At 38.6% G+C, this 21,933-nt stretch overlaps 1 protein-coding gene across 1 annotated transcript in view; it reads right to left on the minus strand.

Annotated features, from left to right (window-relative positions):
- Positions 1-21,933, minus strand: part of LOC136864860 (carboxypeptidase B) — a 100,359-nt gene that overhangs the window by 60,461 nt on the left and 17,965 nt on the right. Inside the window, exons 3-4 of the mRNA XM_067142292.2 lie at positions 6,252-6,339; positions 532-837 (exon numbers count right to left, since the gene is read on the minus strand). Coding sequence (XP_066998393.2) covers positions 532-837; positions 6,252-6,339 — 394 coding nt within the window. The remainder of the gene's footprint in view (positions 1-531; positions 838-6,251; positions 6,340-21,933) is intronic.

Here is a 21,933-nt window from a genome sequence, read left to right on the forward strand (position 1 = left end):
TGGATGACATCCTAATAGCGACGCAAACTCTGGAGGAAAGTTCAGAGCACATGCACCTCGTTCTGGAAGAACTTAATAGAAATAACTTCAAAATTAACCTCGAGAAGTCGCACTTCTGCCAACGAAATATTTTGTTCTTGGGGCACATCATTTCCCCGAACCCTTTCAAAATTAAAGCCATTCAGAACTCTCCTAAACCTACAAGCGTTAAACACGTCCAGCAATTTTTAGGCATCTGCGGATATTTTGCGTACCACTATCCAGCCTACACCAACACGGTTGCACTTCAGAAGGTCTTCCGAAGAAGAACAAGCACTGAAAATAGGATACGGCATGTGAGGAAGCGTTCAACATGTCGAGTGTAAACGAGACAAAGTATAATTGGAAAGTTGAGGTAGACAGAGTGGGAAGGTATGAAGAAGAACAGCAATAAAGGATAGCTTGTCATCAATACAAAAACGTACGTAAAATTGTGGTAACTGTTTGCTACCTACTCAATATACGGTATAACACACGGAAATGAATACTCACATGTGACCGCGAGTACTGGTACCCATCAGGGTTCAGGACTGGGATGATGTGCCAGTCGACCTTCTCTGAGAGTTCTTTGTTGGTCGAGTTCTCCACTAGCTGGTTGATGATGTAGAGAGCCATTGCTGGAGCGACCCACTCGCGAGCGTGGATCCCTGCATCCACCAGGATGATTGGGTTCTTACCACCACCTCCACCGGAGATCTTAATTATCTTCAAGTCACGACCCTCGGTAGTTTGGCCTATCTTGTCTACAGTAACGAGATCTTTGTATTTTTTAGCCAGGGAATTCAAGTACTTCACGATCTGCAACAAAAAAGTGAACAACTCTTCGTAAGGTTATGTATTTCAAAAATAGATGTATAATTTATTACTCATTACATTGAAGTATACCTTTAAACTATTATTCTTCATACAGTATTTTGGTATATACTGTATATAAGTCAAAAAATTAAGAGTTAACTTGTATTATTGTTCGTGAATTTGTTATATCACGAGGTGCCAGAGTGTAAGTCTAATAAACTCAGTATTATAGCTGAGGGAAAGGGAATATATAAACAAACAAACCTCGTGGCACTACATCCACGATGGGTCTTGATCTGTTAAGTGACATTCTAGGAGAATACGAGGTGACGAGTGTTCGGCGTGACGAATTCGGTTGTTGTTATTATTGGCTATCTAGTTTGGCACCGCCTATCTCACCGTCACCAGTCACCAGTGTTCTCACTTAGGCTGAGTGTACCTCGAGCTAGCCCTCAGATCCAGATTCTTTTAAAACCTGATCCGTTGGGGAATCAAACCCGAGCCGCCGAGTAAAAGGAAGGCTCTAGATAACAGGGACGACTTAAAGGAGGTAAACATTTCCTTTTTCTATCAATGCGTGCAGAAAGAATGTTTTGGAGGACTAATAAGAATTCTCAGATATCTAGGTTCCATTTTATAAGTCGTATCTAAAAATTGTAGGTACTATAAGGGGAGGAATAACTTTTGATGTTTTATATTGCATGTCTGCTGTTGAACGGCTGATAATGACGAAGGCAGTTATCTTTCAGATTTTCTAAAATGCTTTGTTGTAGCAAGTTTAGATAAATGTGCGGGTAATTAATTTCTAAATTATCTAGGTTAATTTTGCTCTAATTGATGTTACGAAAACGCCAAGAATACATGTCGAATTGTGAGGACAGGGACCTGTAGCTAGAGGCCTGCACGGATGCGGATATCCGCGGATCTTGGCAGATGCAAACTGTACGACAGTGTGGACAATTTTGCTGATAATTTCGAAATAATGAAGTTTATCGATTTTTCACTCAGGTACTCTGTTATTTTTGCTTGTGGTTAGGCGACCCTTGACAGTGGCATGGAAGAATGGTGATATAGAAAGAGCTTTGAAACCATAAAGCCGTAAATCTGACCTAAGCTTAACTGGCTCCTGCCCAGAGTTAATGAAAGGAACAAAGGTCAGTACGTCAGTAGATGTTGCAAGAGTAAATGTCTCATTAACCTGTGACTGTAGGGGTTCTGGTGTCAGGTACCAGCCCTATTGTAATATGTTAACACATCTATCCGTTCCAATATCTTGCGTGTAATATACTGTAGTTAAATATCTACTATATCCGCGGATATCCAATCGCGGATGCGGATAATCATTCGCGGATTCGCGTGCGGATGCGGAACGGATACGGATAATATTTTGTATATCCCGCAGGACACTACATGTATCATCACTCAGCTCAGAAGAACGAACACCTTACTTATTCCCTATGAACACTGTCGTGGATATTTTATATTTCTGATGATAAATGCTTTAATGTGTGTTATTAGGTTATTGAATCATTGGCTGAAATATTTGTACTAACCCGAATTATAGTTGAAATCATGTAAGGCTTGTTCCTAAGAGGCAAATTAAATGATCCTGAATTGTTACTTATGAAAAGAACGAAACAGAATTTCAATGCAAGTAGCAATACTAAAGACTCAGTTACCGGAGTATATTAATAATGGAAATTAAGTTGAAACCTACACCAACTAGGTTACGAAATACATAATTCTCACGTCCCACTGTTCTACGTACTTATTAATATTATCCTAACAGCTTTTAGTTCTAAAAGAATATAATAAATTAATTACACTTTAACAAGAACCAGTAGTACGTGAACAATACGAAAGCTGGCAATGGTTCAACTCTTCGCAAATTAGGAATATGCTGCCAACATGAGAATTAAAGAACCTCTAAGACGCTGTATCGGCGAGAAAGTTCTCTTCACTGTATTAGTGACTAACATAATGCAACCCAACAATTAGAAAATTGGTACAACCATTAGATTCTGTAGAAGAGGGGCAAGATTAATGAAGTTGAATATATGCTGGTTTTACGCCCGGACGGCCGAGGTTCGAACCCCAGTCGGTTCTGGGATAGAATTTTCACCTGGAAAATCACGTGGCAACAGGAAGGGCAGTTTGGTCGAAACTAGAATAATCCTAGGTGGCTGCGGAGACCATAGAAGTATCTAGATATGATGAAGAAATACTAGATTCTGTAGTACCGCTACCCTTAAGAGCGAAGGTTAAGTGACGCCGACTATATCGCGTCTAACGATGGCATCCGTCCTTTCAGAGATCGTCAGATACTAAGTTTGGAATTCCGGAGAGAAAAGTACTTGCCGCATTAACGAATTGACACAAATAATACCTTACTTCATCGAAATTATCTGCGAGTGGCGGACACGGCAGCTAGTTATACCGACTGGTATTCTACCTCTAGCAGAGGAACAGTACATCCTAGTATTTCCCAAGCCCTGATAAATAAGAGATTTAGTCTTGAAAGGCACGCTGATGCAAGTGGATATTAAAACATGAAAAATGAAAATGAAAATCCACAGTCTGTTTCCAGTCATTCGACGGGGTCAGGAATGGAATGAAGGAAGCCCCTATCTAGCGGCTAGGACAGAAATTGTGCCCGATGCCGAAGCCTGTCGCACTCGTCTACGGCAACGATTAATGAATGATAGATGAAATGAAATGATACTGGAGAGTATTGCTGGAATGAAATATGACAGGGAAAACCGGAGTACCCAGAGAAAATCCTGTCTCACCTCCGCTTTGTACAGTACAAATCTCACATGGAGTGACTGGGATTTAAACCACGGAAATCGAGGCTGGCACGCTGCCGCCTGAGCCACGGAGGCTCTCAAGTGTATGTACTGTAAGAAAATACAGATTTCCTCTGAGCAGGCAGATCATCGGACTGTGTCATCAGCAAGTTCTATCCCCTTATTGTATCCAATCTAAAATATCAGATGTCACCTTTAATTCCAGAAAATCGTGGAGTACTGTAATTTGTAATGTTATCAATCACCACACAATTTCGCAAACATTTAGCAACGGAAACTTTCGTAAGTTGCTTCTCAAATCGTCAACATTGTTGAGATATTAGAACATAATCCGGCATCATCACGTAGAACTGTTCACAATTCAGAATAAAATGAAGCGAAAATACTAATACCCCACATTATATATAGTTAAATGGTTACGAAACGACAGTTTAACAACAACATAATTGATAAAACTATAGCCTATGCGTATTGGCCTAAAACAAGACATTTTTTGGTTTAGAATTGGGAGCATTAACAGAAATATTTTGGTCCTCCTATTAAGAAGGATTTATGCTTCCGGCTGCCAACGTTGTTCACATAACATCTAAGACAAACATAAATATGAAATAAATGCCTAGACTGCCTCCAAGAAAACCATCTGACCAAAAGTATCCGGATACAGGAAACTCTCCTCAAAGTGTTCTTTGGATATTCGCCCACAGTCCAGTAATGGACATTAGTACGGGGTAAACCAATACTTGGCTTTTATTACGGCTCGAACCCTATGAGGGAGACTGCCTACCAGGTCTCAGAACGTCCCTAAGGGAACGGCCGACCATTGCTGTAGCAAACGTAGTTAGTGATGTGGGTTACTGAGGTCTGGATCGAACTCACCGTTCTTATTCACCCCAGGAATGTTCAATAGAATTCAGGTCGGAGCTCTGGGCCACCCAGTTCATTTCACAAACCTTATTGTCCATAAACTATTCACAAACAGACACGCTTTATGGCAGGTAGCATTATCCACATGAAACGCGCAGTGATCATCACCGCATCACCGAACTGGTCGATGTGTCATTATATCCGTCCACCGTCAGCGCGTTCTATAGTATTACGAGAGGATCAAGACCCTTTGATCTCTACATCGAAAAAATTTCATTGTGGGTATTGTATCATTCACCTAGCATTCCCCACACTGGCTTTCAAATGTTACAACGTGATTCATCACTCCAATCTTGTGTCTCCGGTCGTCCACGGATCAGTGGTGGCATTCTTGGCACCGTCTACGGTGACGCTTAGCGTTTACCGGTGAAATGTGCGGTTCAAGCACCTAAATCCTTCTCTCTCCGCACGGTCATAATGGTACATGCACAATTAGTGGTACTGCGGAATTCTATCTCACGATATCATGCTATTTTTCTATACCAAATTCGTAATGCTCCACGATCCCTGACGGCCAGCACACGTTGCGTACCAGGTCGTGGAATATTTTGTGACTGTTTCTTCCCGTTTTCACTTCACGATCACATCCACAACAGCCATCTTGTGCAGGGTGAGATGGGCGGAAATGGTTCTGACAGAACATAACCAGACCAATAACCATTCCATGTTTGAAGTCACTAAACTCAGTTACTCCACCGAATCTGACTTTATGTCGTAGCACTGAACAACATCGAGCACCCTCCCTCTTTTCCTAGCAGCAACGCGGTGTTAGTAACGCGTAGAATTCAGTTTGGGATGTCCAGATTAAATTGACCAGATAGTATAAAGGCGACGCTGTCATCCCATGAACAAGAAAGAAATCATATACACAAATGGTTATATCCTCTCGTACTCGTACGTTCTGATAGCCGGCCTTCATGTGTTCTAACCTGACTACCTGAAGCTGCTGTGTAAATTGACTGCTGTGCGAGCGAAGTGAAGTGAAAGTTGAAACTTGAAAGTCAAGATTACGGAAGGCAAATACTGCCAGCCGAAGACTCGCTGTGAAGACAAGAGTTGTGTAAATAGCCAGTAATTAGCGAAAGGTTGTCATTCATTGTCGGGTATATATTATTTGCGTTACCCTCGATTAAATTTGTTCAGTCAAAGAGTCAGTGTTTTATTCGTAACAACTCCAGTTGAAAAGAGAGATTTGATAATTTTCTTTAATATTTGTCATTCAGTCACTGGACACTGCAATATTTAATTTCATATTCTCCAGGTTTTAATTTAGGTATTCTTCAACCGTCAGGAAGCGTATCCGGCCTTAAGACATACAGCCAGAAGCCAAAATTACCTAATGTGGATGAAGTGACCTCAGAAATAATTGAAGTATTTCGTATTCTCCCGCATCTCATTAGATGGAAAAATAAAATCACTGTTCACAAAATAATGATGTGCTAGTTCAAAAATATGTCTGTGAATAATCTCAAAAACACATATTAAAAGCACATATTTCTGAGCTATGTTATTATTATTATTATTATTATTATTGTTATGAATCCTAATTAATAATAATATTATCATTATTATTATCATAAACGTGTTTACAATTATATTCTTCAGTTTTGTAACGAGGATACAATGGAACATAATTATCTTCAACATAACAAACAGTAGAAACCAGTGTTATAAACTTGGCCTTACCGAATCAAAGTCCAAGTAGTTTTTGAAAAGGTCGCTTCCTGATCTTGCTGTTACTGTCTGGTGGCTTTCTTTCTCGGCTTTCATCAACCTGGAGAAAATCAATATTGATATTACAGTTCTCATTCTACCACTAAAACTTTGAATAAAATATAAACTGTACATCTGTAGTGTATACTGTACCGTTTTCATCGTCCTGATAACGTGAAAAAAACGAAGGTGTTACAATATTTACGTTTGCCATGCACGGTAATGAGATCACAGAGATTATAACAGGGAGAATAGGAACAGGCAGTATGTTCAGGAATTGAGAAAAGAAACCAGAGAAATAAGAGATGGGAAGAAGCGATCGGAGATCGAGACATCAATGGAGATATAGAGGGAGCCGAGAGTTTAGAGCTTCAGGAATATAAAAGAAAAGATAGTGAGGAGCAGGAATTGAATCCAGAAGCCCAATCGTATCAAACGGATTCCCGGAATAAAAAGACGCCGATTTCAATTCAGAGATCAAGAGAAATGATATTTCGGAAAAATTGGGTAGCAAAATTAAAAGTTGGTATATACTGCAAATTGAGGCCTGGGATATCGATCCGGATGATTTACTGGACGAACCGCAAAAGAATAAAAAAGAAAACAAATTGCACTTACCCATTATTACTGCGCAGATAAATGGCTTAAAGACACATTGCTTGATTGATTTCGGGGGCGAGTATAAGTGTAATATCAAAAGCGCTATTTGTTGAAGTCAATCAGGAAGGAAAATTGCCAATTATACCAGCCGCACAAATGAAAACAAGAGGAACTGTACCAGATAAATCTGTCGAGTGTAAAATACAAACTTATTTAAATATCAGGATTGGCAGGTTTATATTTGAGCACCCATTCATGGTTATGAACTAAATAAAATATAATGTGATTCTTGGGGTAGATTTTATAATAACTACAGAAATGACAATAGACCTGAAATAATATTCCAAATTATTAGGGACAATGGGAAGATAACCAAAGAAAGGATAAAATTAGAGGAAAAGGCAGAAGAGACGGAACATACGAAATTTGAAGGTGTTGAGACACAAAAGCAAATGGGAGAAGAAACACCGTTAAATGAGACTGAGGAAATGGAAGAAATTATACATAGTTTGGAGAAGATCTTGATGAATGATGATGAGAAAGAAGAGTCAGACATTCAGAGAAAAATCGCAGAAACAAAGCTGGGTCCTAAAGAAAAGCAGAAACTATATTCGATCATAGAAAAATATTCAGGAATATTTAAAGATAAACCGGGACAAATACCGAACTTTAAATATAAAATCATCGTGAATGACTGGACACCATACAGAGGAAGATTATATGACATACCTGAAAAATATTTCCAGGAAGTGAGGAAGATCATCCAAGAAATGGTAGCTGATGGTATAATCATAAAAACTACCACACTTATTTGAATCCAATAGTCGTTGTAAAAAATAACGGAAAATTAAGAATTTGTCTCGATGTCAGAAAGCTTAATGAAAAATTATACCGGAGTATGACCAGTTTCCAAAAATTAAGGAAATAATAAAAAAAATTAAGGGCATGAAGTATTTTCCAAGTTTAGACTTTACATCTTCGTTTCATCACATACTACTAGAAGAGAAATCTAGACTTCTAACAGGATTCATGTTTGATAACCAAACCTATGCATACTGAAGGTTGCCTTTCGGATTAAAGAACAGCTGCGCAGTATTAATAAGGGCATTAGATAGGAACCTGTTACCTGAGGTGAAAGAGTATGTGATATGTTATGTAGATGACATAGTATTTGCAACGGAGACATTCGACAACCATTGTATCAAACTGAATCAATTGTTAGAAAATTTGGAAAACACAGGCTTCAAAATCAACCTGGCCAAATCGAAATTTTGTCAAGATGAAATATTATTTGTTGGACATGTGATTGACTGAGATGGGGTGAAACCTAATCCGGTTAAAATTCAAGCCATTTGCGGATTTCCTAGACCAACGCGAATAAAGCAGGTCAGACAGTTTCTGGGGATGACTCAGTTCTTTGCGAATCACTGTAAAGGGTACACGGAAGTCGCAGCGCCATTACAGGATTTATTAAAATCAAACAACAAATGGAAATGGAATGATCAAACAGAGGAAGCTTTCGTGGCGATGAAAAGGTTACTGGCAAATAGCATCAAGTTGGGGTGTCCGGACTATACTCGAGAATTTATTATACAAACGGATGCATCTAATATTGGTATAGGTGCATATTTGTACCAAGAGGCACCAGAAGATGGTAAAAATCGAGGATATTTAGCATTTGCAAGACGAAAGTTATGCAGCCATGAGATAAATTATACAACGACTGAGCAGGAGTTGCTAGCAATTGTTTATGCCCTGCAACAGTGGAAAAAGATTGTATACGGATTCCCAGTTACCATCCGTACTGTCCATAAGGCTCTGGAATTCGGTCTTAAGGCAGCAATGCTAAGTGAAAGAATTACACGATGAATCCTATTTGCCCAGCAGTTTAATATCAGAATTGAGTATTGTAGCGGGAAAGATAATGTCCTCGCTGATGCATTAAGTAGAAATTCTGTAGCAAAGGAGGAAAATATATATCAAATTGAATTAGTAAGGTGAGACGAAGAATTTTTGGAAAAACTAAGGGATATATCGGCATGGCAAAGAGCAGATGAGGAACTAATGCTAGAAATTTTAAAGGTTGAACACGTTGACTCTGATGGCAAGAGGCAACAAAATAAAAATAGCAAACATACATTGGAACATGGAATATTAATGCAATATGACGCTAAGTATTTGAATAGGATGAGAATTGTGGTACCCAGATCTTTACAAAAAGGGATAATTTGGCACGTCCATAGAATAATTGGACATGGGGGTATGGAGAAGGTGGTAAGGACAATAATGGAGAGATTCACGTGGGAAGGAATGAGACGAACCATCAGAGATGTGATCAAGACATGTGATACATGTCAAAGGACAAAATATAGCCCTTTCCTAACCAAGCAAGAACCAATTGCAATATTACCAACGACCCCTCGTGAGATTTTTGCAATAGATATTTATGGAAGATTACCAACGGCTGCTAAAGGGAATAAATACATAGTTGTTACAATGGACATCTTTTCGAAATTCACAGTCTTACAGCCAATACAGAGAGCTACAATAAAACAAGTACTGAGAGCCATAAACAAAAATGTAATACCTAAGATGGGAAAACCGAAGAAAATCTTGACTGATAGAGGAACTCAGTTTACATCGAGTGAGTTCCAGGAAGCAATGCAAATTTCGGAATCAAACATGTATATTGTTCAGTACGGCATCCGTCACCCAATCCAGTGGAGCGCTGTATGCGAGAGATCTCTAAATATTGGAGGATATATTGTTCCCAAAATCACTGGAGATGGATTGAAGTAATAAAGATAATTGAGGCATGTATAAACAACACCATCCATGAATCAACTAGCCAGATACCGAGACTCGTACATCTGGATGAACGACCAGCTCGACGATGGGATGATATCATAGCGAAAAACGAAGAACCAAAACCTAGTTGCATGGAGATCAATCAAATAGTAAGCGCCAAATTGAAAGAACAAGCGAACAAACGACGAAGAAGAGTCCGAAACAAGAAGTTCCACCCACCATTCCGGGTTGATGATATGGTAATGATAAGAAAAGTACCAATTTCTAGCGTTTCGGAGCGGATATTCACCAAATTCATTCATTTATATGATGGTCCATATTTGGTAGAGAAGGTGTTTGGAAACAACGCATATATGATTGAAAATTTAGACGGAACATACAAGAATATATACAATGCTTCAAACATGAAACGATATTATGAAGAAGATCAAGAGTAAAGTACAAATAAAAAATCCAAAATATACAGTACGGACGAACGAAATCAGGCCGATGAAAAGCTACATCAATGTAAAAAATGAAATAAATATACTGCGAGCAGCATATTTATTCATCCATGGCGGGAGGATAAAATGTACCGTTTTCATCGTCCTGATAACGAGAAAAAACGAAGGTGTTACAATATTTACGTTTGCCATGCACGGTAATGATATCACAGAGATTATTTAATTGAGCCATACATCTAAAAAAAGGAACGGATATCTGGTTAAATAGGCCGTGATTTCAGAATATATAAAATACGGACGCACAAAATCAAGGAGCCCATGAATGTGACGGCAAAGATGTTCATCTGGCGAATCAAGTATTCCTAGGTCACGAAATTAGTCATAAAGGATCCATGCGGCCGTGATAAAAAATTATAGAAAGTTTTTTAAAATTGTTAAAAAAAGAAGTGAGTGAACAATAAAAAAATTTACGCAAAACTTCGAAGCAAGTTCATCCACGAAGAAAATAGTCCTCGCGGGAAGAAGAAGGGAGAAATATACAGAGCAAGAGCTAACGATCCAGCGCATTGAAGAATTTTTAAAGTTACGCCGATATCCAACCTAATATCGAGGTGGATAAGCAGAAGAAATTGAATAATATTTGGACAGTAGTCGGAATACAAACTGAAGGTCGTCGCGAAATACCAAAACAAATTAGACCTCTCATATGCTGAATGTCTGAATGAAAAAGTAAGAGCTAATTCGATAATTTACTTGTTAAAGTCTGTTACGAGAAATTAACATCGAATTTCTGCTATAATAACCTGCTACAAAACTATAATCTAGCTTCTTTGTAGTATATTTTGAAGGCTATGTTCGTGACATTAATTACGATGCTGGAAATCATTCTTTCACATGTGACTAACGGCTACAACATGAGAGGCTAAATCGGAGATGGGGCTGACTCTCCGACGTAGACCGCCCAACTGTTCCTGCCTGCCCAAGTCTTGATTCTACCGCCTGATGATGACGTAACGGATGTTGGAGACTATCTACGCAGCCCTAAGATGACAACATCGGAGCCCAACCCAGTCATTTAACATCGGCAGTTGCAAGTTAAGTCCAAAGAATTATTTTATAATCTTGTTATTTATGTGTCGTAGACGTAGTATATAATACTTGCAGTAAACTTTGGTGTGTAGATTGTTACGAAGTTCTTCATGATGAAATCTCAGTCGATACTATCTTCGCAATGAGATTATCCTAGTTGATTTATCATTACGGGAGTAGGTATTCTTCAAGTGTATATAATCAATGTCATGATGTAGGAATGCTTAAAGTTAAACAAGGAGAGATTTCAAATGATGTTTTCAACCATTATGGAAATAAAACGACGTACTCAATGTGATATATTCCAACGTAACGTTTTAAGGAAGATAATTAATTTCTGAGTGTTTAGACTTGGTTACGTTTACGCTGCGACTACATGTGAGTAAATATTAACTTATTTTGATTATACATGTGTTTCTTTTACAGAATAACGTGACCATGTACATTACAAGTGAAATTTAACCCAGAAATGCACCGCTGTAGTATATTAACGATATGTTGAGATGATTTGCCGCCTAGATGGAAGTGATTAATGTTTATGTAGGAACGTAAAGTCTTGAACGACGTGTTGATGAGGTTATACGTATAATATTTCGTTGAGATATATTTATGGTTATGAATGACGCGATATTATAATGTTTAATATTGGTATATGGAGAGATAGATATACTTATGAATTTTTGGTAGTAAATACGATGTGTTACTAACCAATAATGTTATTTAACGTATGCGGCATGATTTTAAATAGTAATGCAAGATATATTGGGTTAATGATGCATGTATACAATGAAATACGTCGCAGAATTCGTATGTTGGTTACCGTAAATTGTCTTCAGATTAAATCTCCAAATAAGGAATAAATAAGGGTAAACTTGTTGTCTTCATGGAGAATATGTCAACGTTGAAATGAATGTTATTTGATGTTTGATCTCAAGGCTATATTTTAATGGATAAAGCGACTTCATAATTTGAATCTCTACCACTATTAAATAAATAATGTTACTAAATATATTCCTACGAATTTTATGGTACTTGATTGGACATAGGTGCAACCATAAATCATGATAGGTATAATTTCTGATAGAACTACAATGATAACTGATCATTATACGATACCTACATTTAATTTTAGGATGTAATATGATTATTTTTACCAAATGACATGGTCAAACTGACCAATATTTTTCATTTAATGATCGATATATGTTCGAAATAGCCATTTTGAGCTATTATATATTTGGAACTTACTTGCAACTGCTGACGTTACAACTTTGGAAGATATACATTTTGTTTAGTGAAAAAATATGAATTCAATATCAACGAAAATAGGCATTTTTTAAAAAACAAGAGCTGAGGGACTCTAATTAAGCATATTTATTTTGCATTTTTCTAAGGCTTAGGGACTTGGATTTTTTAACCAATGTTAACTTATCTGCTTATCAATTCATTGTCATTTTTAATTTGAGATACTTAATTTCAAAGAATATCTGACTACATCCTCATCAAATATGACTGGTACTTACGACTTATGTGATTATGAGAATTTTTCTTTGTTTTTTGATGCGGATATTAAGTATTTAGCAAGATCAGATCGTAGATAGTTTAGGTTTATATTTTTCAACAGAAAGAAGAGAAAGGCGATTGATGTAAATGACTGTTATCATATTTTCTTTTATGATTCTAGAATCATGAACAAAATTGTAGATTTATACAATTAAGAGGTTATTATTGAAAATAGGCTGATATAATTATGGTAGATAAGATGATTTTGAATTAATTTAAAAAAAAATTTTTCTTGGATGAATGGACATGAACAACTTAACATCGATTCCGACGGATAGATGGTATTGCTGGTAAATTATTAAAAGGAAATGCGGGTTCCCAGTTGACCTCACGTTAAAAATACTATTTACAGATGCATTTTAATTATCCCTGAGAGGTGTCGCGTGGCAATTTGAAAACTATTTCGATGACAAATGTGACATGTGAAATGAAAATTGCAGCGTTGCTTAAATTTTCTTTATGGCGCGGTCACTGATTTATTCATTGATTAATAGAAGCAAGTATAGCTACCGACACTAAGCATGGTTTTCATAAATGCATTGATCCATTCTACTGATCCGAAGAGATGATAGTCGGAGGAGGGGAAAATAGCCGGAGCATTTGATAGGTCGCCCACGATGGTGCAAGAAAATGATTCCCCGCAGGATGGTGCAATACTATACAATGTATAGCTCCCGCATCTGAAATAAATGTTTACGTTGAACTGTTCCAATGCTTCAAGCCGCAATGTAAATTGTTGATTAAAGCTTAATAATACCTGGAGATTTGAATATTTTCTCTATTTAAAATACGTTTATAAACTTTAATATAAAAGAACAGCAAAGAACTTGGTTATTTTATAAGTCCTTTTAATCTTACTTCATACAAACAAGTCTGTACCGCGTAGAGGCGCGCGGCTGTGAGCTTGCATCCGGGAGATAGTAGGTTCGAATCCCACTATCGGCAGCCCTGAAGATGGTTTTCCGTGTTTTCCCATTTTCACACCAGGCAAATGCTGGGGCTGTACCTTAACTAAGGCCACGGCCGCTTCCTTCCAACTCCTAGGCCTTTCCTATCCCATCGTCGCCATAAGACCTATCGGTGTCGGTGTGACGTAAAGCCCCTAGCAAAAGAAACAAGTCTGTAATAGCAACGGAAGACCTCTCAACCTGGTGTTAATCAAAATAATTGAAGTACAAACGGCACTAGGAAAGTTTTGCTATGTGAGTAAAAACTTTAGACATTTTCAAAATAATTTCTATCACACTCAACACACTTCTCCATACGTCGAAACCAGTCACTGAACCAATTCTGCCACTTTTCTTCGGTTACATTTTCACACTTTTGATCCCATGCTGCCAGAAGCTCCTCGTCGGATGCAAAACACTGCCCTTTCAGCTTCATCTTCACTTCTGGGAAGAGTGCGAAGTCACATGGAACAAGATAAAGACTGTATGGAGGGTGATCAAGCACAGTCAACCCTGATCTGGCAAGAAAATACATTGTTACATTAGCACGATGTGCTGGAGCATTGTCGTGATGCAAAAGCCAAGTGTTGAGCCGTCACCTTGGACGGGACTGCTTGAGAGGCTGGAAGACCTGAGACGGACAAGTCTCACTCTACCACTTCGCAGTAACTGTTCTTTGTGTTTCTAGCACAACCCGAGTGTCAGGATGCCCCCTTTACCGAAGAATACTGCAATCATCCTTTTCTTCACCGATCTTGACTTTCGCACGGTCACAGTAGTACCCTCATTTTCAAACAGCCACACCTTGTTCTGCGATTTTGTTGGGACATCTATACTAATATTATAAAGAGCAAAAATTTGTTTGTTTGTAACGAATAGGCTCAAAAACTACAGAACCGGTTTTAAAAATTACTTCACCTATAGAAAGCTACATTGCCAGTGAGTAACATGGGCTGTATTTTATTTTCAAAACAATTCGAGGTGGGGGGCACGAGGGGGAGATATATAAATAATAGGCCAATATAGGCAAAATATCGAATTTGTCGTATAAGGACGAGACAAAGCTCAATTTACTCCTCTTGACGCAAAGAACAAAACTCGGAAGGCCCAACGGGCCCGAAAACCATGTTTCAAGGCCCTAAAACCAACCGTTACGGAGATATTGGCACCACACTACCCCTGCTCCAGGAATCGGATAAAGTAATGAACTGCCGTAACCATGGCAACGTCAGCTCCAAAATTCGACAGCAGCGAAATTATCTACAATAAATCACCAAACCTAACATGTTACAGACATGAAAAATTGATATTCGGAATCCCCTTTAAAAATAAAAGAACACAAATATTCGTTTTCAGATAATCTACTTAAGGGGGGGGTGTGAAAAGAAGTGAGGAAGGAGTTGAATTATTGATACGAGGATACATATATCTCAAAAAATGAAGATGTTACAGACTCTAAAATTGGTACTTGGAATTACCTTAAAAATTAACACACTCTTTTAGGAAAATCCGCTTAAGGGGGCGAAAAGAATAAGAAAGCGGGTGAATTTTTAAAATTAGTATCTTCTTCTTCTATCGCTTTACCCACACCTGAGGGGTTGCGGGTGCGAACTGTCGAAAAATGTGGATTTGACCCTGTTTTACGGCTGGATGCCCTTCCTGACGGTAACCGTCTGTGTAGAGATGTAATCTATACTTCTAAACTAATATTATATGGGGGAAAAATTTGTATATTTGTAACGGATAGACTCAAAAACTACTGAACCGGTTTTAAAAATTACTTCACCTATAGAAAGCTGCATTGCCAGTGAGTAACATGGGCTGTATTTTATTTTCAAAACAATTCGAGCGGGGCTGAAGGGGGAGATATAAAAATATTAAAATAATAGGCTAAAGTAGGCGAAATCGAATTTGTTGTACAAGGACGAGACAAAGCTCATTTTAAGCCTCTTGACGCAAAAAACACAACTCGGTGAACACTTCGGGCCCGAAAACCATGTTTTAAGGCCCTAAAACCAATCGTTATGGAGATATTGAAACCACACTACCCCTGCTCTAGGAATCGGATAAAGAAACGAACGGCTGTAACCATGGCAACGTCAGCTCCAGGATTCTATAGCAGCTAGATTTTGCATGTACGTTTGGGCATAGATGCCAACCAAAATTGATACATATATGACATACTATCTGGAAAATATAAATTGTTGTGTTAGACGCTCATAGCACTCCTTTGGGCGGGGATGGATAGGGAGTGAAGTATAAAAGTAATAGTCCCGGAGATCTCCGTAGTACAGCGACCAGCGGTTGCCGACGGGCCTCCGTTTTTATGTACTGGCTTAGGTTTCAGCATTTTGCGGAGTCTGTTACCTATAGTTTAAAATATTTTCTATCAAATCATGGGGTAGTAGGATCACTGATGTTATTAGTGCCGATATTTTGGTCCAATTTAACGTTCATTATAACCATGAAAACAATCTATATATTGTACACAATTGTCAAGATTGTGCGCCCATGACTTGAAAAAAATGTCTCAACATTTATACTCAGATTCATCATATGATGTGCGACATAAGTGACAAGCCCTGAGAATTATAATTCTCGATAATTGTCAAGATGGTGCGCCCATGACTTGAAAAAAATGTCTCAACATTTATACTCAGATTCATCATATGATGTGCGACATAAGTGACAAGCCCTGAGAATTATAATTCTCGATAATTATAGTACCTTCTTTTATGCATCGCGTATTTCCTTGATCATTTGTAATAGTTACGAAATGTCGGATCAAACAAATACATTCAATAATATTTATATTTGTGGTACTATCTAGCGGAGGTATACATACACTAAACCTGCAGCTTTGTGAAGGGAGCAGGTATACCTAGGTGGGAATGAAGGAAAAACATGGTAGCAAAAGATCTTAGAGGTCGACGCTAATTAGGAACTAATATTTAGAGGCCCCCATGAATAAAAGGAGAAGAAGACACACTATAATTCCAAACATGGCAAATAATCTCTACGTACTTAAGTAAATACACTAGTGATATAAATATCTAATGAAGTCAGTCACACCGATAGTATGAGTAACTAAAGCCAGGTTCTGATAACCCATACGAAGAATGGGTACTTCTGCTAGTCGTAATAATAAAGACAAGTTTCGTCACCTGTAACAATGCTATTGACGTTACGCGAAATCCCATTTTCAAAACGTTTTAGCACTTTTCGGCCCCATTTCACTCGATGTGCCCTTCGTTCCTCTGAAAGTGAATGGGGCACCCAAAGGGAACAAACCTTTCTAATCGTCGCCATAAGACCTATCTGTGTCGGTGCGACGTAAAGCCCCTAGCAAAAAAAAAAAAAAAAAAAAAAAAAAAAAAACCTTTCTAACATGGAGATGGTGGTGTAGAATTGAATGAATAGCTGGTGCAGGGATGTGGACAGTCTCTTCTACCTGCCGATATGCCAACCGCCTCTTTTGCTGCAACATTTTCTTCACAGCTTCAATGTTTTCCTCAGTCACTGATTCCGACGGTCGCCCAGAAGGTGGATCGTCTTCAACCCCAAAATTTTCCCTATGGAACTCTTTGTACCAGCGGAAAATTGTTCTCCGATGTGGACAGTCTTTCCCCAGCACAGGAGTCATTTCTCCAGACACTGGTCAACTGTTAATCCACGAGCAAAATTACAGCGGACAATTGCGCGATATTCACCTTTAGACCACACTGACATCTTAACTTGCTTTCAATCCCACTTTTTGGTAACAACTGGTGTGAAGTTTGTGCCTTGCTGCCTTCTAGACCGGTTTTCACCCCTCTTTTCATCCCTCACCATAACAGAGGTGTCCAGCCAACCGTTTTTGCGTATTGCAAAACTTTCCTAGTGCCCTTTGTATAACAAGAGGTATGGATCCGTTACTGCCACAAGATCCTCACCATCCCACCGTGTCCACGTGCTAAGACCAATTTACTATCAAGATCATTTAATTTTAAGAGAGCAAACGTTGAAGAACCTTACTGTGGATTCAGAGACTTTAACTGGGAATCGGCTTACGGATGCTCTGATGTAGATGTAGCACGAGATAGATTTTAGAATACGAGGGCTGTAGGTACAGTAGTGGCAACGTAGTCAAGCCATTCACAGGATATGTGTGGCGTTGAAGTGAAGAGTGTCTATTTTACCACTCTAAAGCATGTTTGCAAAAGGTGACCAGCGTTCGCGAATTAAAATCGAGGTCCATGGCAAAAATGCATCAGTATGTTATCGGGAATTATCTGAAGCCTGTGACGAGAATGCATTACCATATAGGACAGTTGCTCGATGGGTCACGGCGTTTCGCGCGAGTCGGAATGAGAGTGCAGATTTGCACCGCACAGGTCGGCCGTCCATGCCTCAAGATCAGATTACATCGTGAGTGGTCTCGTTTCTGTAGACCATGGATGGACTCTACGGGAAGTATCTGTAGCGGTTGGTCTCAGTCACCAAACGGAGTGTCACATACTGATGAAAACCATGACGAAAATTGCGTCCGGTTGGGTTCCACATATTCACCGACGTACAGCAATGGTACAGGTATGCACTGGCTGGCACTCACCTGGACAGATACCGCAACGAATTAGATGCCTTTCTGCAGCGTATTGTCGTAACTACTAAGACGTGGGCACGAGGCTACGAGCCTCCGTCAATCGAATGCATCACCCCGATTTTCCACGTATACAGAAATTTGTACAGCAACCCAGTCGCGTGAAGCTTATGCTGATTGTGACTACTCTTACGCATGCCGTCCCTAAGGGACAAGATAAACTCTCTGTTTCTCTTCCAAAATAAGACAAAAACTTAAAGAGATAGGATATTATAGAAAGCGATAGTATTTTCCATACTATAATAAAGGATGATATCAAGAATTAAGATCCGATATTAAGACCAAAATTGACTACTATTGCCGATTTCTGGAGCGACATCTGCGTCCAGCTATGCGGCACAAACGTCCATGTTTATTGCGAGTGGACACGCGACAACGCGACGAAGTAGGGACGTACTGCGTTATGAATGTTGGTGAAGATGATGACGACATACTGCACTGGTAGAAGGAGAATTAAATCAGTCTGCCTACTCTGTAAGTAATTGCCAGACGTACGTTTGCATTCCAGCAACCATTACAAGGAGGGAAAGACACTTTTTGGAATGCTTTTAAAGATGGAAAATTCTAAATTCCCATAGAGGGAATTAGATACTTTTCACCAATAGAGCATGTCAAAAGCATATCAGATGTAAGGTTTTTCAGGCGTTTGCTCTATTAACCAGCGTTTCGTCTTAGGTCTGACACTAGACTCGTCAGAGTGGGATGTGTCAGACCCTACCCACTGACGCTGGGTGTATGCAGGTGAATTTTCCATTCGGAATTGCTAGGCGGGCAATAATTCCATTGTGGAGATATATCTCCCGTATGCAGGTATCAGATTGTGCCTCATATAAGGTTTCTGATAAGCTCACCTGTCTAATAGTCCTAATTTTAATACCTTCCTTTCTTATTTATTTTTAACTACGACAAAAACAGCTTCGTGATCAGTAATACCATCTATTACTTCGGTTTCTCTATAGAGCTCATCTGGTTTTTATCAGCACCACATCCAAAATATTCTTCCCTCTAGTTGGTTCCATCACTTTCTGAATCAGGTGCTCTTCCCATATTAACTTATTTGCCATTTGTTGTTCATGCTTCCTGTCGTTCGCATTACCTTCCCAATTGACATTTGGTAGATTGAGATCACCCGCTACAATCACGTTCCTTTCCTTATCGTTTCCCACATAGTTGATTATCTTATCAACTAATTCTGAATCAGCGTCAGCGCTAACCTTTCCCGGTCTGTACACTCCAAAGACATCAAGTTGCCTATTATCTTTAGAGATGAGCCTTACACCCAGAATTTCATGTTTTTCATCCTTAACATTTTCGTAGCCTACAAATTCTTCTTTCACCAGAATGAATATTCCCCCTCCTATCTCTACGATACACACTCCAGTTCCGTGAGAATATTTCTGCATCCATTATATAATTTCTCAGCCATGATTCAACTCCTATTACAATATTTGATAAGTATATATCTATTAAATTAATTCGATTCCTTTGTTTACAATGATTCTATAATTGAGCACTAACATTTTTATGTCATCCCTACTTGATTTCCAGTTCCCTGTTCACTTAACACCGCTCCCTAGGCCACCCCGTTTCCCTGAATGTACCTGCCTATAACCCTTCTAAACAAGTTTCCTAGCTTACATGTACCACTGCGGTTTAAGTGAAGGCCATCTGGGCGCAGATCCCTGCCTCTTGCCCACACATTAGGATCCAGAAATCTCACTCCCAGTTTCCCACATACCCACTCTATAGTCTCATTTAAATCCCCAATCACCTTCCAGTCAGTATCCCTTCTACACAGTATTCCACTGATAACAATCTCCGCTTCCTTAAACTTCATCCGTGCTGCATTTACCGGATCCCACACATCCCCAACTATGTTGGTACTGATACCTGCTTGCCTTACGTTGTTAGTACCAACGTGAAACACTACCACCTTCTCCTTTCCCTCTTCCTTCTTTTCTACTTTCCTCAACATCTGCTTCAACCAAGAAGCCTGATTGAAAAGAGGATTGGAGAGGAATTCTATGCCAAATATAATATCAACAGTGAGAAATACGGAAAGAAAATCCGATATTACAAAAAGAAATAATAATAAAAGGAACTACCGGAACCGTGACATCGGGAAGGAACGAGAGGTCTCTTCGTACCTCTAGGTAATGCGCTTGAAGAAGAGAAAGAACCGAACTAAATACTTAATATTTACATTAGCCGAGAGGAATTGGAATTAATAGTCAGAAGCTATATACAAATACTCGTTATCATGAGCGCAAGAAATAAGAATATTACAGGCTCAATGAATAGTATAGACATGTATTCTGTCGTTAGAATTTTATGATTTCATGAACGAGCTTGACACCATGGAGTCTTTTCACGACGTGGGAGTGGATTGCCCGAAATTACATAATTTGGCCCAAGGTAACGACTCATCAATACCAGAGATGACGTACGGAGGACCAGATATCGGCCGCAAGGATCTCATGTAGCATCTGAGAAGAAGAAGCCAACTTAGAGGGGGGGAGAAAGCGAGCTAAGTTTCTTTATTTCAAAATTCTAAGTATCATTAGATAGAGAATTTTTATTACAGCTCAATTGCCACTCACATGTAACACAAGTGCCAAACATGACCAACAGAACTAATTTATTTCATGTAAACTGACGAATGATATTTGTACTAGTCGATATGTATATTGGTGTAGGAAATAACATCATTTTAGGTTAATTCTAACCTCAGCCATAGTTTCATTAATGCCATGAGGAGTGTATTACGTATAGATATAAAATTCTAAATCATACGGGAGGGTTATGTTGTTGTAATTCAAAGAGTATTGGGAATACATGCTGTGTGAAATTTAGATGGATTCTAGGAGGTAATAAAAATGATAGATATGACGACGGCTATATAATGCAAAGAAGTAAATCCTATGTAAGTTGTGGGCAAATACAGAAGCAATATCGTCGAGGGAGTTGTATGATATGATTAAAGAGAGGTTATTAAGAGGATTTGAAATACAGTAAGAAAAGAAGTGATTACGAAGTGATAGAATTGAATTGGATATTTATGGGAATGTAAAATATATGAGGGTGCATGCGTAGGTAATTACAAAGAAAGAAGAAGGTATTGTGAAATTAAATGGTACATGAGGTAGGATCGTAATGAATAATCATTGTATTGCAAGGTTTATGTCCCGAAGAGAACATACAAGTATGATCACAGCTCCTATCTTAAATAAAAACTCATATTAATGTACCATTGTCAGCTGATAGCCTCCCTACTGAAAATAGTAGTTGAAATAAATGAGTATAATAGGATTAATTGACACATTTAGGTTTCCCCTTTCCAAATCAAATTAAAACCGAGGTCATGATGCAATTCAGTAAATGGCATAACAGAATACCTATATAGGTCAGTTTATAATATTACCGAGGAAGAAATCACAATACATATTGGCACATATTTCAATTCCAATGCTAATTTATGGTTAATGTGAGATAGATCTGGCATATTGAAGTTTGCTAGTGTGACATATCAATTTAACGGGTAGGTGTAAATATATTTCATTTCGCAA

This window comes from Anabrus simplex, chromosome 1 (genome assembly GCF_040414725.1).
Source record: "Anabrus simplex isolate iqAnaSimp1 chromosome 1, ASM4041472v1, whole genome shotgun sequence".
Taxonomy (NCBI): Eukaryota; Metazoa; Arthropoda; class Insecta; order Orthoptera; family Tettigoniidae; genus Anabrus; species Anabrus simplex.